The sequence below is a fragment of the Fusarium oxysporum genome, chromosome VI (assembly GCF_013085055.1).
Source record: "Fusarium oxysporum Fo47 chromosome VI, complete sequence".
In the NCBI taxonomy this organism is placed as follows: domain Eukaryota; kingdom Fungi; phylum Ascomycota; class Sordariomycetes; order Hypocreales; family Nectriaceae; genus Fusarium; species Fusarium oxysporum.
In genome coordinates this window covers 2357564-2374762 of record NC_072845.1, presented here as the reverse complement: position 1 = coordinate 2374762, position 17199 = coordinate 2357564, and the positions used below count along the sequence as shown (strand labels likewise).

Below are 17199 nucleotides of genomic sequence, written 5' to 3'. Positions count from 1 at the left end.
ATGGCGTGAGATAAGTCTGGGGAGAGTACCTGCATTAAAAGGGACGTTGACCACCTGTGCTACTCTCTGCCTGGCTAGAAGCAGTTTGGACTTTTAACTAAAGAGATGTCTAGGAGCTGTTAGAAACATTAAGGTCAATGGTTGGATTGCAGGCCTCCCCACTTGGAACCTGACGAGCTTAAAGCCCTTAACACAAGGGAAAGAGAGTGCTTCTCCAATAGCTAGCAGGACGCCGCCTCACGATATTAGAAGCAGTACCGCCTAGTCACGATCGGTAGGGCGGGCAACCTGAAGGCGAATCTCACCCACCGTTGCCTCACGCGCCTTACGCGCCTGCTGCCGCCGTCAAGATAGAGCCAGGGAGGGGATGAAAGGACTGAGCAGGTGTGGCGGCCCATCGATGTGATGGGGGCCTGGCCTTCCAGGGTCAAGGACCAGGGGTTTACTTACGAGGTCCAAGACGGGTTTTTAGCGGCAGGAAAAAAACGCCATGGCGCACCTCCCAACTTAATCACCCGCCCTTGCTTCTTCGGGGTTAAGAGGGCCAGCCGGTCTAGCAAGGGCACAGTCAAGATGATCCTTGACAGGAGACACAAACAACGGGGCCAGAGTCCAGTGCCAACAATACTACAAACGGTGCTCGGTACATCCTGTGATACGGACTGCGGCAGCCCCCATACGCATTAGCGTTACCTTGACTCAGTTGTCTCTTTTCCCCCAAGCTTGTTGTCTCTTGTCTCGTCACTTATTGCTCACGCGAAAAAGCTGTGCTTGTGCCCGGCACCGCGTGTCTTGCCTCTCTACTGGCCTCATAAGGAGCAAGTTCCAAGAGACTGACCGAAGAGACCACAACATTCATTTTGTCGACCCGACGTTGGGTGTTTGCGGACCAAAAACGTAGGACACTCACCAAGCAGATTCTGTGACTTTTGTCTTTCGCCTCTCAGCACCGGCTTCTAGGCCTGAATACCACACAAACCCGCGCATGGTATTCTCCGACGGTTACGCTACATGCTGCCCTCCTTTGACCGACGCATGCGCATCTTTTTCTTTTCTTCTGTCTTAGAAGCGCAACTGCGAACCCTAGGCGGACGGATAGACAGTTCCTGACAGCCATTTCCCCCTCCCCCTCGGTCGCCCCAAAATTTTGCCTTCCCGCCGCCGCCGCGCCGCGCCGGTCCGGAGCCCTTCGTTAGCTTCCGTGCCACAACAATTTGCAACACGCTACTGCTAGGTCCCGCGTGGTTGGTCGAAGCTCTAAGCATAGTACAGAGTACATACCTACGTACAGTACTATAGGTGCATACTCACATATCAACGCCTACTGCCAGCGATCTCAATAGTACAGAAAGAGGTACAGATACTACTGTACCATCATGTCAATTCCATCATCTGCACTCGTCTTTGAGTCAGGGATCAATACAATCCCCAGCAATACTATGGAGCCCAATTCTCTGGATGCCCTTGTCCGGGTCCAGTTGGAGACTGTTTCCAGGGAGTTGGCAGCAAAGGCAAAGTTTACTACAAATGTTTCATCGCCTGAACAACGTCAAAATATCATCAACGATGTGGGAGAATATCTTACTCAGACCGCCCAGATGTGGCTTTCTTTGACAGATAAATTGGTGACGGGACCTCATGTAGCGATAGCTGCAGAGGAGGCGCACGAGCTGTCCTACAATAAGACGCACATGGCGGACTTGCAGCCCATGGCTACAATGGACATGAACATCAGCAAGCTTGGGTAAGTTTCTAAACCAATCGTATTATATCATGGCTCATCCATTCTGGCAGCAAGATCCGTGACCTGGCAGAAAAGTTCTCTGAAGACGTACAAGAAGTCTGGCGACGGACACCTGAACCTGGAGGAGTTTTGTCTGCACCAACTTACCACACAGTCTCTTCCTTCCCTGCTATTAAATCTGAAGCTTCAGGCTGGAGCCGGTCATTCTCCGGAGGCAATAACATGGATGGTGGAACTCGCGAAAGCCAGAGAGCTATGCTAGCATCTCGAAGCACTGATGACGCTCCATCACCTGGTGGGAACCTATCCATTTCAGAAGACTCAGGGGATGACGAAGATGAACAATTCAGCAAAATCGACATGGACGCTCTTAAACAGAGAGGCAAAGGCTCGTACTATTGTCCCTTGGGACATCGCTGCGACAAGGGCGGTGTTGATAAGGAGGGGAAACTTGTGGTCTTTGATCGAAATTCTTCTTTTGCGTATGCTTATGCTTATCACCCCAAGTTGCTGGTTTAAACTGACCCCTGTCACAGACAACACTGTAACAAGCATCGGAAACCTTGGCGGTGCGATGTTCCTGGGTGCCCGAATCCACCCAAGAAACGCAAGTTCGCCCGCCGAGACGGACTTGAAAGACATAAATTGACGGTCAAGCATCGCGTTATTACATCTTGAGGCCCTAGTCACGAGCTTCATCTTGTGCTTTGATGGGCTGCGTGACCTTGACCGGTCAATTCCCTTACATTCGGAGACTTGTCTTTGATTGGGGGAGATATGGCCGGTGAAAATAAACCATGCGGCTGATGCAAACCCGAGAAGCACGAACCAATAATGATGCGCCAAGGGTTTCTCTGCCACTCATAGGTCCATCCGCCAGCAGTTGAACGTTGCACGAAATCATGGAAATTGATTCGGACCTACATGGCCTCAGTTGCGTGCAAGTTACAATACGAGCATAGCATGACTGGCCTCTCAGCGGAGCTTGCCTAATGACGCATCATTCGCATGAACACAGGAAAGATAGTCGGAATTCTTTTTATCACGGCATAATTGCTGGTCAATAAGCGACCGCCCAACCTTGTGTGGAGTTGAACTAGTTTTGTATCTGAAAGGAATGATGCAACCACCTGTAAGCTGGCACATCACCGGTCAGAGTCGCCAAACAAACAATCATTACATATGCAGTTAGCCTTCGGGCAAGATGCATGAAACCTTTTCGCAATAATTTTTAGGACATCCATCTCAAGAGAGAAGCAGCCGGCTCACAGGTACCACAGTTAGCAGTTGGGATGGACATGGTAGGCCTCAACGACTAGAAAGGATGGAATGATCCACCGACGCGGCATCTCAGTCACAGATCTACCCGTGCCTACAGGGCCAAGACGGACGGCAGCATGGGAAATTTCAGAAATGCATTGTCATTTTGATTACACGGGTCTGCTGGCTGCCTATAAGTCGTACGACAGGGCCACGCATTCAGACCGTTCGAGAAAAGGAGGTACAGCCACGTATGAGAATGAAACAGGCCGAGGTCTCATAAGAGCACTGGTACAAGCTGTCGGTTCCCGTGCAAGAGGCACTTGATCAGGCAAAGAGGTTTGCTAGAGTACGTACAAATACAGTACTAGGCTGGGCTGCCGACTGCGAGAAGCGGGTGGCTTTCCCAAACTCGTGGGAAGCTGGCCACAGATGACTTGCAGACATACGATCTCATACTGCAGCAATGTGACACTTCATTTTCCGGGTGCTTTCAGAGCTTCTAGGGACTGGTGAAATTCTATCATTCTTCTCTGGGGCGGCCCTAGACGATGATCCCGGCACTAGGGCCATTTGTTGGGCATGCACCCTAGCGATCAACATGCGGACCAGCCAGTTGGAAACAGCAATTGTGAGAAAATCGTATATCGGTATGTACGGTGACGAGAGCCTTGACCAACTCTCAAGTAGCAGCGGCACTGTGATTCGAGATCGTGGGCAGGCAGATAGTAGCATCTCAAACACTACCTACACAATGGCATGATGAATTTTGGACTCGGCAAAACGATCCGATCTCACTGACCAATCTACCGTTTCCCCACAAACATTTCCCATTGACTTCTCGACTCCAGGCAAAGGGAAACAGACTTGGTGCAACCCTTAGTGGCGCACGTGGCTTCTTAACGGTGCGGGACTAGGGCGCTAGCACCTGGGAACTTGCATGGGTTGTGTAAGGGGAGTTTCCACCCCAGACCAGGATTTATGGACCAGGAGACTAACGAGATGGGACGAGGAGGGACGGAACAAGAATAGGAGGAGAGGGGAGAAAAGGAAAGAGAAGAGACGAGAGGAAACAAAAGAAAGTCAGATGAGCGGTGTGTTCCGGAGACGACGGAAAGGTGCTCCTGTCATAGCGTCAACCTCAGCTCTTCAACTTTGTCCATCCTTGGTCAACCATGCACCACACAAGAAGTTGTGCAGCGTCGTGCCCTTTCTTACGCTGGTCTGGTCAGGCCTGGTCAAATTGAGCTGAGTCGTAGAGCGCGCCGTGCTGAAGTGTCAGATTTGGGATTAGGCGTTACCCAATGCTTGGGTGGAATGGATATGTATGGTACATCACATCGTGCCAGTAGAGCAGATCTCGTGGGGATCCTTACAAGGCAACTGGCCTAATGCATGGCGTTTATGGGTTCCAGAGCACTGTGCTGTACAGCATCGATGGCCTGCGGACGAGCTGCATAACTGCATCTAACCTAAGGTTAAGCGGAGCAAACGACAACTAACTCAAGTCTCAGTCGGTCGTGTCTTGAGTTTATTATCCATCTACACAGCACTTGTCATCAATTGGTGTCATCATCATCACGCAGCGACGCTTGTGGTACCTTGTTGCGGAACAGCCAAGAAACACCCCGCAACCAACCAAAACCATTCTCAACCATGACCGAGGTGAGCTTGCTGTTTAGTTCCAGCACCTTAGCTGGGTTGTTTTACTTTTTGGCTCTCGCTTTTTTGGGGGGAGTGGAGAATGCGATGAGAGAAAAGAGTATCTTTTCTTCTTCTCTCACCTCCCAATTCATTAAGGAACATGGGCTGGACCAGGCTAGTTACTCTACGGGAAAAGTATGTACTGTACGACATTGTCGCTCTGTTCATATCGCTCGCCTAGGTTCTCTCGCCCTCTCCTTGAGACGCTTTTGGCACACCCCCACTCAACCAATGGTGAGCCGTCCAGGGATTCTCGACTAACTACGTTACCTAGTTCCTCAGTCTGTGAATCTCTTTTTTGAGAATCTTTTCGTTGTTCCCCTTCCCGTCGTTTCTTTTTCTTGGTCAACACCCCCCTTGCCGGAGCCGTCAAAATGAGACAGTCCCCTTGGCATGAGCCCACGTCAATCCATCAATGTATATACAGTATTCCCCATGGAGTGTGGAACTAAATTGTTGGCGCTGGGGCCATGGATACCTTACATACTGTAGCTGATCTATAGACTACGCTATCCGTACGGAGTGCACTACCTATATTACACTGCACAACAGGGCTGTACGCCATGTATCCATTGGCTGTTTGAACGACTTGTCCTAGCCTTACTCGCGCGCATGCCTACATGACGGTCAATATTCTATGTACATTACACTACACCACATAGCACAAGACTACATTGACCGGCAATCGTCTTTTCTCAACGGTTACTAGTCTCGGCTTTCTGGCGTCTCTCAGTCGACCGCTATTTGGTATTGGCCTGCAATTCCCGGCCCGGCTACGGGCTCAGGAGTTGGAGTTTGCAATATAAAGTTGCTGTTCGCACCCGCGGGAGATGATATGGCGCCAACAAGTCTCACTTTCCTATACTCCAAGAACAAGTATAAGAGCCTATCATTTACACTCACCTTGATGCAAATTTGTTTCTCAGACTTCAGTTGACCACAGCGAGACTCAATCATGATCATCCCTTCTGTCCTCATCATAGGGGCCGGCAACTTTGGTGCTGCGACTGCGCTCTCACTCCGTAGAAAGGGCAAGGTTCAAGTTACCATTGTCGACACGGCCTATTTCCCCAATCCTAGGGCCGCTTCTCACGACATCAACAAGATCGTCCGCGATGACTATCCGGACAGACTCTACATGCGCCTGCTGAAGAAGGCTATGCCCCTGTGGAGGCAAGACGAGTTATACAAGACTTGGTATCACGAAGTCGGCATGCTTCGTGCTGACTCTACCTCGTTTGGTGAAGAGAGTATCAAGTCTTACCGCGACATGGAGATCCCCAACAGGTCGGAGCTTCTGCCTGTCGATGAAGTGCGCCGTCGTTGGAACGGTGCCTTTGAGACGGCTGATTTTAAGGGCGTGGACAGGGTTCTCTGGAACCCTGACGTAGGGTTCGCGGAGGCGGACAAGGCTCTCGGCGCGGTGGTCCAGGCTGCGGTCGACCTCGGAGCCGAGTATGTCGTTGGAGAAGTGACGAAACTCGACTTTGGGTCAGAGGGCCAATGTATTGGTGTTACACTCAAGGACGGCGCGGCGCTGCGAGCTGACAAGATTCTTCTTGCTGCTGGAGCTCGAACGGCATCTCTACTCGCGCAGAGCGCGCCTGAAAAGCCACTACTCCATGCTGGTGAGAGACTGCTGGCTACAGGAGCCGTGAGTTTCTATGCGAAGCTGCATGGCGCGCAAAAAGACAAGTTCTCAACAATTCCGGTGCTCAAGAATTGCTTACCTCAGGTCAAGGGTACGTACTGTATTGCTTGCATGTTTGTTTGATGTTGCAACCGGGGCGGATATTATCGGTACTTGACTGGGCTGAGCTAACAAGTCATCCGCAGGTGAGGGCATGTCAATCCTCAGCGACGGAACTATCAAGTTCAACTGCGACCTATGCTTTACCAACTATCAAGTATTCCCTCCAACCGGTGAGGCCATGTCAGTTGCGCCTAGCCAGTCCATGTATAACACGTGGACGGGCCCTCGATTTCTCAAGTTCTTTGAGGACCGGGCGCGAAGGACGTTCAATGGCCTATATGGCAAGGAAGTCGAAAACATCAAGATTGAGGCCTACCGAATGTGTTGGTAAGCAAGGCCACCCACTCTCATGAGCCTGTGTATGTGTATAATTATCCGAGCTGACTGGTCTCTGCCACAGGGACGCATCAACACCGACACATGACTTCCTCATATCACCGCACCCGCAGAGCGACAGACTCTACATCGCAACAGGAGGTTCCTTCCACGGATGGAAGTTTCTACCTGTCATTGGCGACTACGTCGTGGACATGCTGCAGGGAACCCTTGACAGCGACTTGGCCGATCGATGGGCCTGGGACAAGAAGGGCGGCGATGGCCATTCAGCAAACCCAACATACCAAATCGTCGGCGACTTGCAAGACTGGACCCGTGGCTGGGCAAACTAGGAGACGATAACATTAGTCTCTCCTCCTCTTCGTCCCTGTCCTGACAGAAGCTGAGAAACGACAGTCAAGGCTAGGGCGTGGAACTCCTCCGAAGAAGTGTGGCAAGATCGAGACCAAGATCAAGCCAACCCAACCCAACGGGGTCAGTGACAGCACCATTGACTGGGATCCAGGCAGGGGTAGGGGTGGTAGCTAAGGGTTAGGGGTTGGTCATTGTCACGACATGGATGGGACGAGCGATGGATTACCCCATGTCTAGCATTGGATCGGCGCCTAACTTTGAAACCCCAGGCCAGACTTCATTGTTCATCCTACCAACGACAGACAGCGCAACGGTATCACTATCGCTATCACTCTGCTCCGCTACGCTACGCTACGGCGCACGATGGATGGATGCTCCAAGCTGAACCACCAACCTGGGAATGACGGTTAATGATGATGGGCACTAAAAGTTTGAGAGCTTGTTCTCTCCTCTCAGCGATGGGCATGGACCCCTGTTATGTGGGCTTCCTGGTTCTCACTAGGTATTTTGGCGTTGCTTTTTCCGGCTACAGCATGAGCATGAAGGACGAAAATCTCTTGGGAGAGATGGAGTATGTGGTTCTTCGCGATATCAATGGGGTTCTTGTCTGGTTCTTTTTTTTTTCTTTATGGTCTTTTTTCCCTGCTTAATATTACATCACCTCATCTTGAATCTTCTTTTCTTTTTCTTTTTTTATCATGTGGGAACCGACTAGAGAGGTATCATAACATATCATATTTTGCATTTCTTTTTCCATTTCTTTTCAGGTTCCTTTTTCCAACTTCTGTTGTGACACTCAAGTTCGAGTGTCAGATTTCTCATTCATTCATTTTGCACTTTGTTTATTGCTTTCCTAGTCATGTTATGCCGTGGGTATCATGGTCATTCACGGTCAGCATTCTCAAACGCATGGATATTTAAAACGGTGCCAAGAACCGAGCAAGAGATTTATCTGATGAGCATTATTAGCATTAAGAGGTTGTAAAGTTTTCAATAACGCATGCATGATACAAGCACTTGGTTCCAAGCATTTCGCTCCTCTCTCCCTCTCGTCGTCTCCCCGTGTCGGCTCGCCTTCCGGATCCCGTTTCCAGAGTTTGTAGGTATGTATGGACAGTACCTACAGTATGTTATCTCCAACCGGAGAATATCAATGTGAATTAGTGATATGTGACAGAGTCGCAAAAGGGTGAGACTAGACTAAAAATCAGAGGAGACGGGCGGTAATTACGGCCCACTACGGCACATAACCTTGGCATATCCGTGTTGGGATCAGTTGAGAGAACAGCACCACCTCGCGGGTCGTGGAATTACAATTACAATTACAGTGGTAGGTACATTGACTACTCTACTTCTTGGTCGTCGTCTCATACTCACAACATACGTGGGACTAGATCACGAGGAAGTGCAAAAGTTCAGGGTTGACATACGAGGCACGACCCCTGCCACTATGACAGTGGTCAACCTTGTATCGGTAGTTGATGATCCCTGCAAGACTGGTTCCGTTCGGTTAGCGGGAGGTATGATACCGATCCAAAGCTCTGGCTAGACTAAATCATGGGCTGGAATCAGAGCCCGTTTCTTCTTCATCTTCTTCTTCTCCCTCTCCCTCTCCCTCTCACCATGATCCTTCATGCATGGAGCTGCATTGCATATACTACTACTGTAACTGCAACTGCAAGCCCCTCAGAGATAGGGCGGTCTGCTGGGATCCTTCATCTGAATCGTATGATCGTATCTAGATAACGAGTTTTGAGCAGATGGCATTGTGGGTTAGGTTCGTGACCGGGAGCAGTTGAAGCAGGGGGGTTGCTGCCGATCTCTCTGGCTTTGACCTCTTGTTGGGGACCTGGTTAAGCTGATGCGATTACGACAGTCTACATGCAGAAGTTACAGTATTCATTAGATCCCTGAACCCAAGGAACGAGGGCCCCGGGGAAATGAGGCTGACGGAGTATGAGTTCCTAGCGACGAGGAGAGTAAAGAGATAACATTTCAGGGGCAAGGAGATACTAATAAGAGTTGCAGCTATGAAAGTAGGCTATTGTGCGATTGACGCCGTGCAAAACTCAGATTCATCGTATCTTTTTTGATACGTCAGCTCGAGTTGAAGCCCTTGCATGTTTCTTTTTGACTTGTCTCTGGAATTCCGGTTTCAGGAGATTGGTTGGGGGAGGGGTTCTGGGGATCTTTATCCCCGATAGGTCTGACATGTTTTGGTCCAAGGTGTACTCCTGCATACATACATGCATCGTGAGATCTCCGTACCGGTCTGTAGAGTCCTAATAGGCTACTGACTTGGGTAGGCTATATTAGAGGTCATGTGCATGAGGCATCTTGATAGCTTGAGACCGGTGATGAAAGAAAGGACGAGACATGCATGGAAGCACCCTGCATGAATCATTTCTTCTTTTTCGTATCGGTGCACATGACTTGTTATTGTCTCCCTGCAGGTTAGTTCAAGTCTGGACTCTCATCAGTCATCAGTGACACTGGGGCGTGTTGTCGCTGTGATTGTACTCCTTGCGAGCGGACAATATGGGCGACAGTGACCTTCACTTCTGAGTCGATTGCCCTTTACCTCAGTGTCCTCAGTCGTATTGGGTCAACCATAGCCATACAACTACATTCTTTGCCATTTCGGCCTGACTATGACGAGACAAGTGCGCGGCATGCGTAACAAACAAAAGCAATAACTCACAGGAAGAGTTGTAACACGACACACTCTGACTCAACGGCCAAGTGATCGCCACGGCCTCATAAAACGGCATCTCGAACCGTCCTGTCGATCTCTTTGACAGCCTCGTATGAGTTATCGCTTTCAATTCAGGAGAGAAACCATCCATGTCGTCGATCTCTCACTGACAGGATATTGTACGTCAGGTACAGTCTAGACAGTATTCTAGCCAGTCGACAAGTCAGTTCTGCCAGTGAAGTACACGTGCAGTGCAATCATGGCTCTGTGAGACCTTGCTTTGCCTTGCCATGACATTTTGTGGCTTCTATTTTCAGCTTGTCGCACGCAGTAGCCTCACCTGACGATCACTCCCTGAACAGACACTTCAAAGGGGGGGCAGTGCCTAAGTGCTTTGCTTTTTATTAACATTGCTTTTTATATCATCGACCCCTCAAACTTGAAAGTGACTCTTATGAGGCCAAGAATGTTTGCTTTTTCCAGTTCGTCACCGCATTCTAACGGCGAGTTCATGCACGTTCAAGGAGGTGCCGAAATCGGCGGAGAATGACAAACAGATCTAATCGGATCGGATCAGATTCAAATTCTTTGGATCTTGGAATTCCAAGATTTCATCTGGGTCGTGTAAGACTGTGACCATTCTCGTGGAGTTTGGTACTTGTTGGAAAGAGGGTCTAGTGGGTTTCTATTACTTGCATTTATAGGAATAGGGTAAGCTAATGAGATAAAATAGTTTACTAAGGGACAGTAAATCAAACTTCGTTTTACTATTAGATTGAATACAGAGACAGAGAATTCTTTTGTAATGGTTAATTGTTTTGTTAAAAGGATTAGGAGGAGCCTGACTGCCTGGTTAGATCAATCCCTTGTTCCTGTTCAGCTAATGCGTATAGAGCATCCAGATTCCCAAGATTTTAACGATAAGCAAGCCCCGTTGGCTCAGTGGTAAAGCGTATCACTAGTAAATCATCACGAAATGATAAGATCACTGGTTCGATTCCAGTACGGGGCAATCAACATTTCTTTTTGGCCTCGATGCTCATTTTTGAGCAATTCAAGCAGACTGAGGAATTTGTACGTGCCACGAAACTAGACCATATCCAAGGGGTGTGGTAACCAAATCTTGAGGTGGGACTTGAGCCTTGCGGTCTTCTGAGGGAGCTCGGCTGCACGACATGGAGTTGAGACATCGGTGACCCTCAAGCGATAGGCTATTTTACGACACCAAGAGATCCAGTTGATAAATCACATACTTAATCTGATGCTGATGCGCGAGTGTTTACCACGTGCATTATCTCGTCTGCTGAATGATCCATTACATCTCCAGCTGTTGGCAGAAACCACGCACGACATTGAAACTCTGAGAAATGTATAACCGCCATTTCCGAACACTGTAGAAACCATATCGGCAATTCGAAGCATGCCAGATGGCTATCATCGGTTCGCTTAGACCTTCACCGGCCGCTCAAAACTCAAAACCCCCACAGGATCATCCGTCAGCCTCCAGATCGCGGAATACTCTTTTCAGCGACACATCCATGCAAGCAATCTCGATACCATCTCCGCGGCGCATCCCCTCCCTTCGAGTGAGTAAATATTGGGCATTGAGCATTCACCGGTTGGGCTGAGCACCAATAGCTGGGGTTGATGCCCAAAAGGATCTGCAGGGCTTTTCGGTTCCAGAGATAAAAAGAAAAGAAGGTCTTCGGATTTCCATATTCGTTCTCACCGCGGCGGGTATCCTGTCTCGTTTGGTCGCTAGTAGGTTTCACCACCGGTGATATTTGCTTTTCACTCGTGGTCTAGAACACTTATGCCACACGAGATAATCTCGAGGTTGGGCAACAACTTGGGATTATTGTTAAGGCGGGTAACAATTTCAGAAATCTCTTAGATTTGCCGGTAGTCGCGCGCGTAAGCCACCAATGGATAGGTTATTTCCTGTGAGGGCACAAGATGAGGATGACAGATAGTCCTAGACGTGCCCCTTGGGCTGCGAGATGGGGTCGAGGAACCGAGAGCGAGGTCCTGCTGAGGGACGCACCTGGAAGACATTCATCAACCCTGACGAGGGCTTGCCAATGTTGGTATGAAAGTAACCCAGAAGCCTCGGATCTGTGGGTTGACAATGTCCTGTATCTGGCTTGATAACAAGCGTCACAATGCAGGAGACGTAATGTAAAGATAGAATCATGTAGTGAAATTCAAACGCTTCAATGCTTTCTATACTATCCCAAGCACCATTTTGAGCACAAGTCATGAAAGACGCATACCGGCTAGTAAACTTCAAGGACGTATCGTCCCTCCTCCTTGAGCTTCTCAATCTCCTTGCGAGGATCAATCTTCTTGCCAGCAGCCTTGGCCTCGTGAGCGATAGCCTCCTCGAGCACCTTGGTCACATCAGGTACAGGCCACGTAGGACCGCAGAGGTAGAAGCTACCCTCGTCCTGGATGTAGGCCTTTGCAATCTCCTTGAGGGTCTGACGCATGCGGTCCTGAATGTAAATCTTCTGAGGCTGGTCACGAGAGAAGGCAGAACCGATTAGAGTGACAACACCAGCGGCCAGATAGGCCTCCCATTCCTCACCATAGAGGTACTCCTCACGCTGGTGGCGAGATCCAAGGTACAGGAGGATGGAGCCGATCTCCTTACCCTGAGCCTTCTGCATAGCGCGGTACTGAACAAAGGCACGGAAAGGAGCAAGACCCGTTCCGAGGCCAGCCATGATGAGAGGCGCAGTGTCCTTGGTAGGAAGCTTCATGACGGAAGGCTTGACTGAAGCAGTGACCTTGGCACCAACTGGGAGACGGCTGAGGTAGCGGGTAGCATGTCCGTAACGGGTACGGCCACGAGGATCAACCCAGTCAACGACGACAATCATGAGAGAAACTGAGTTGGGAGTAACAGCCTGAGCAGAGGCGATAGAGTACTCTCGGCGCTTGGCAGGGCTGACAATCTTGACGAGGTCGTGGAAGCTTGGGCGAGCTGACTTGAACTCCTCGAGAATGTCAACATAGGTAGCGGTATCGACCTCAGTGCGGCGCTTCAGATCCTCAGCACCAGCGGGGCTGGCGAGAGCCTCAAGCTTCTGCTTCTCAGTCTCATCGGTAGCAAACTCAGCAAGGGCCTCATAGAAACGCTTGGGAGGCTTGCCAAGAATATCGACATTCTGGACAAGGGCCTGGAAGACAGTACGGGTCTCGAGGAGAGCAGGATCCTCACGGGCAGGAACCTGGACGAGCTCGGCAGGGTTGAGGCCGTAAAACTCGATGAACTGGTTGACCTCTTCTTCGTCGTTCTCGGCGTGAATGCCCAGAGCCTCACCGATCTTGTAGGTCAGACCGGAGTCACCAAGATCAAATTCGATGTGGAAGATGTTGCGGTCGTAGTCTTGAGGAGTAAGTCGGCGATTCTCCTTGACAGTGATGGTGGAGGTCTTGACAGACAACTCGGGTCGCAGAACGTTCTTGGTGCCGTAAGCCTCCTTGAAAGCAAGGGACTTGGCAGCAGCCTGCCAGTCACGGAGCTCGAAAGTCTCCTCAGCTTCCTCCTTGTCGTGGACGACGAAGCTGTTGCTCTGGATGGTAGCAGGAAGATTGGGTTCAACAAAGTCGGCATCAACCTCAGCCCAGGCGGAGGGAACCTCGAAATGACGGAGGCAAAGGCCGACAGCATCCATGGACTCCTCCAGAGTAGGAGGGTGACCCTCAGCGAGGATGTGCTTGGCGATATCCTCGGGGGTATAGTCAGGAAGAGCAACCTTCAGGAAGGACAGCTCGAGTAGCAGTTTGGAGAAGAGAGGGTCCTTCTCGAAAGCAGGCGAATAGGAAGAGTCGAGGATGAAGAGCTCAGCCGCCTTCTCCCGGAGTCCCTTTCGGAACGCGAGAGGGAGACGCTTCTCGACCTCGTCATCCTTGAAGTTGGAGAGCTTCACAATGACATTGCCACCCTCGACGAGACCCCTGAGGACATCAACCTCCTGAAGAATCTTCTCGTCACCGACGACAATAGTATTGGCATCGTCAATGTCGTAAGGAGCCTCGAGGGCCTTCTTGGAGGCTCGGAGGTCACTTCGAACGAGACCGCCTTGGGTGAGGTTGTCGAAGATCTCGCTAACATAAACGTTAGAGGTGGATTCTTTGGAGAGCAGGTTGCCAATAACACTGGGAGAGTTGAGAGCAGAAGAGTTATCGAGGTCCCAGAAGGTGAACTGCTGAGCCTGGACGAGAGAAGGCAATTTCTTGGCCTCGCCCTCGTTGCCAAAGATCTTGTGGAGAGTGTTGACCAGACCCTGAGGAGTAAAAGTCTGAGCAGGGGTGTACTTAATGTCGAGAACCGCAGGCTCTGTGTCAAATTTACCAGAGAAAGTGACAGTAGTCAGGACATCACTGTAGAGAGCAGACTGGGTAGCCTCATCCTCAACAGCGAGTTCGTCTTTGACCTGACCAAGGACGGCGATTGTACGAGCAGAAGCAGGGATGGCCTTGATGAAAGCCTCCTCAATGAAGGGGCGGTAGATTCGCACGTTGATGACACCAACCTTGGCGCCATCAGCAGAGAGCTTGGCCAGAACCTCCTTGGCCACCTGTGACTCGACGCTGCCGAAAGCAACGAGGACAACGTCAGGGGACTCATGGCCGTGGTACTCAAAAGGCTCATAGACGGTACCGAGCTCATCGTTGAAAAGCTTGAGAAGCTCAACAACCTTACCGGCGGTGTCAAGACGAGTGTTGAGCTTGCCAGCCTCGACAGAGAGCTTGCTGTAAAGATCGGCAACACCGTTCTCGCTCAAAGCATCAACGACACGGAGAGTCTCGCGAGCGACGCGGACACCATCGTAGATGTGAAGAGTAGGAAGAAGGGTAGCCAAGAGAGTGGCGAAGATAGACATGTGCTGAGCTTCATAGGTGGAGGTGCTAGCAACAAGTCCAAGACCAAGGTCCTCGGCAAGGCGCAGAGCAGAGTCGTAGTTGGAGATCAGACCCTTGCTATCAGAATAGTCAAGAGCGGCGACGTGGGCAACGAAGGGGCTGGAAACGCCGTAGAGGAGAGAAAGCTGGTCGAGGGTTCCGCGCAGTTGCTGGAGGCTGCCTGAGGGCGCAACCAGGGACTGGGGAATGTGACGCTTGGAGACATCGAAGTCGGGAGAGAAGATGTAGCCAAGAGCGAGAGCACCAGCGCCAATTCGAGTCTGGAGAGGCAGAACCTCGGTGGAGTATCCGTGGATGTTCTTCTCGCTCTTGGAAGCCCACTCCTTAAGTGCGATATCGAGGTCGAAGGTCTCGGGAGAGTAAGAGAAGATCTTATCGGACAGCTTATAGGCGATCTGCTGAACGAGGAGTTGGGCGGTCACATAAGTCGGGCCAGAGATTGATGATAGAGGAACCTGCTGGCCGAAAGGGAGGCTGGACGACAATTTGTTGAAGTCTGCCGAGTTGGTCTTGGCCACAGGGACCGACTCTTGGTGAGGCATCTTGAGGGTCTTTGGAGTCAATGAAGAGAAAGAACAAAACCCCGCGGTTGACTGTTGACTTTCAAGTCAAAGGAGATGGTCTACCAACTGAAACTCAAGTCGCTGGTTCTGAAGCGAGATGAGATACTTTCAGGGTGATGAGGACTGAAGAAGAGTAAGGAGGAGAAAGGGCGGAGTCAAAAGAGAAGCAAAAGAACCCTCCAAGAGGCGACTCAACGGAGTAACCGTAAGGAAAGCCATGGCGCCGATTTACTCTATTTTCCCCTGTCTCTGCCCTTGAATTGGACGGATCTTGCTCGGTCTTGAGAATTGTTGATGCTTCGACAGAATCACGCAATTGAACTAGGCCGACTTCGGAAAGGACTTTGATGTCGCAAGATGGGAAAGTGGGATGACAAAAACAGCTGCGCCAGCTTATATGAGGATCTCGGCTTCTGAGTGGTCTTTAATTTATTTACTACCCCACATGAAAGACTGGTTCCCAATGGAGACCCCGAAATTCCGATCCCTCCTGCTGGGGACAACTTTTTTTTTCTAGCGCCCCCGATGGTCCGACCGGCACTCGGCGATCTCGCAATCGGTTGCCGTTCTTTGCTTGACCATCAACCTTAGCTAAGCTTCGGAGGCAACACCGAGACTTTACTGAGTCTCAAGATCCAATCAATTAACAGTGTTTAGTATTGCTTATACTACGCCATATTTTAGGCAATGAGAGAGTGTGGCAGAGAGTGATATTAGTCAACTTGATGAGTCAGCTTGACAACATGTTTCTAGAGGGCCGTTTCTAAACTCCTCCAACAGACATATCTCATCCATCACTCGAAATCTTCATTATTTTCAATAAGCTAATAGCATATGATGACTGTGGGGGTTCATATCAGTTTGATATAGTTCGGTGGTGTCAAAATGATTTGCCACAAACATGTGTTTCACATCGATGATAGCGGTTCAAGTGCTGGTCCTTACATGATTCATATAGATATTAGATCAGCGATCTTTATTCAGATACTAACATAAACAAAAGATTTAATTGTGCGTCATTTCCGAGACTTCGGCCTTTCCGGGAGATATAGCCATTCAAATGCTGTCCAGTTATAAATTCGAAGATAACCAGAGTGTCTTGTCATCGTGACAGTGACATGCCTTTTCAAACAGCGAGAAAGGGCAAAAGTAAGACGGTAAATTAAAGCTATAGATGATTTCTCCTATCAAGCACATGTTTCATAGCATATGGATAGTGTGGGATCCACGAATCTACCAATATTCTTCTATAAATATCAAACACCATTATTAATAATATACGACTCAGCGATTGTCGTACATTCCACTCGTCACTGGCTGAGCGGAACATTCTTAGCCGCGATATAGGACAGAGTTATCGCGTCTATCATTGTGTCTTTTGAAATATGCCTGTAATTCAGCTAAGAGGAATTTGCCAAGTCATATATGTCTCGAGTTGTGCCACATCGTGAACTGACGCCCGAACGTTAGCAAAGGCCAATGACTAACTATGAAGTATTCATGTTGCAACACGCTTGGCAAAATTCCGAGTCGTGATCTAGATCAGAGGGCATTTGCCACTGAATTCCATTGTATGACTTGGCGCACTTTCTACAGCTGCTGTTGTTTATTATGATGGCCGGTTTCATATTTTGTCACTTACAAACCGTGTATTCTTGGTACCTTGGTGGGACATACGCATACTCTCGTGTACCTGTGGTGAGCGTGTGATGCCATCCGGCATGATTGGGGCCTTTGAATTACCGGGCAATGATCTTGAAATGACAACCGTTCATGACGTCTGTCAGGGAAGAGAAAAAAATGTCTGGGTTTGTTCAAGACCGTTGAGATCTTGAACCTCTACAAGAGTAGGAACCGA

General features: G+C 49.8%; 3 protein-coding genes and 1 non-coding gene across 4 annotated transcripts; 3 read left to right on the top strand and 1 right to left on the bottom strand.

Annotated features, from left to right (window-relative positions):
* Window positions 1-1376: 1376 nt before the first annotated feature.
* Window positions 1377-2263, top strand: FOBCDRAFT_275643 (uncharacterized protein; the record flags this gene model as incomplete). The annotated part of the gene is made up of 2 exons (XM_031186420.2): window positions 1377-1744; window positions 1795-2263. The coding sequence occupies 2 exons, from the start codon at window positions 1377-1379 to the stop codon at window positions 2261-2263; spliced, it is 837 nt and encodes a 278-aa protein (XP_031037555.2).
* Window positions 2264-5650: 3387 nt separating this feature from the next.
* On the top strand, window positions 5651-7345 carry FOBCDRAFT_294844 (FAD dependent oxidoreductase). Its single transcript, XM_031186421.3, has 3 exons — window positions 5651-6450; window positions 6545-6788; window positions 6862-7345. Exons 1-3 carry the CDS (start codon window positions 5664-5666, stop codon window positions 7127-7129), a joined length of 1299 nt encoding a protein of 432 aa, XP_031037556.2. The 5' UTR covers window positions 5651-5663; the 3' UTR covers window positions 7130-7345.
* A 3429-nt stretch (window positions 7346-10774) lies between these two features.
* On the top strand, window positions 10775-10858 carry FOBCDRAFT_t154. The gene has a single exon. It is a non-coding gene; the product is annotated as a tRNA-Thr (tRNA).
* A 1200-nt stretch (window positions 10859-12058) lies between these two features.
* On the bottom strand, window positions 12059-15616 carry FOBCDRAFT_42002 (uncharacterized protein). The gene has a single exon (XM_031186425.3). The coding sequence runs from the start codon at window positions 15318-15320 to the stop codon at window positions 12123-12125; it is 3198 nt and encodes a 1065-aa protein (XP_031037560.2). The 5' UTR covers window positions 15321-15616; the 3' UTR covers window positions 12059-12122.
* Window positions 15617-17199: the final 1583 nt, after the last annotated feature.

Excerpts from the sequence above, each read along its gene's own strand:
- FOBCDRAFT_294844 (XM_031186421.3), top strand. The coding sequence starts at position 5,664 with ATGATCATCCCTTCTGTCCTCATCATAGGGGCCGGCAACTTTGGTGCT. Across the intron at positions 6,451-6,544 it reads TTGCTTACCTCAGGTCAAGG|GTGAGGGCATGTCAATCCTC; the intron begins GTACGTACTGTA and ends AGTCATCCGCAG. Across the intron at positions 6,789-6,861 it reads GAGGCCTACCGAATGTGTTG|GGACGCATCAACACCGACAC; the intron begins GTAAGCAAGGCC and ends TCTCTGCCACAG.
- FOBCDRAFT_42002 (XM_031186425.3), bottom strand. The coding sequence starts at position 15,320 with ATGCCTCACCAAGAGTCGGTCCCTGTGGCCAAGACCAACTCGGCAGAC.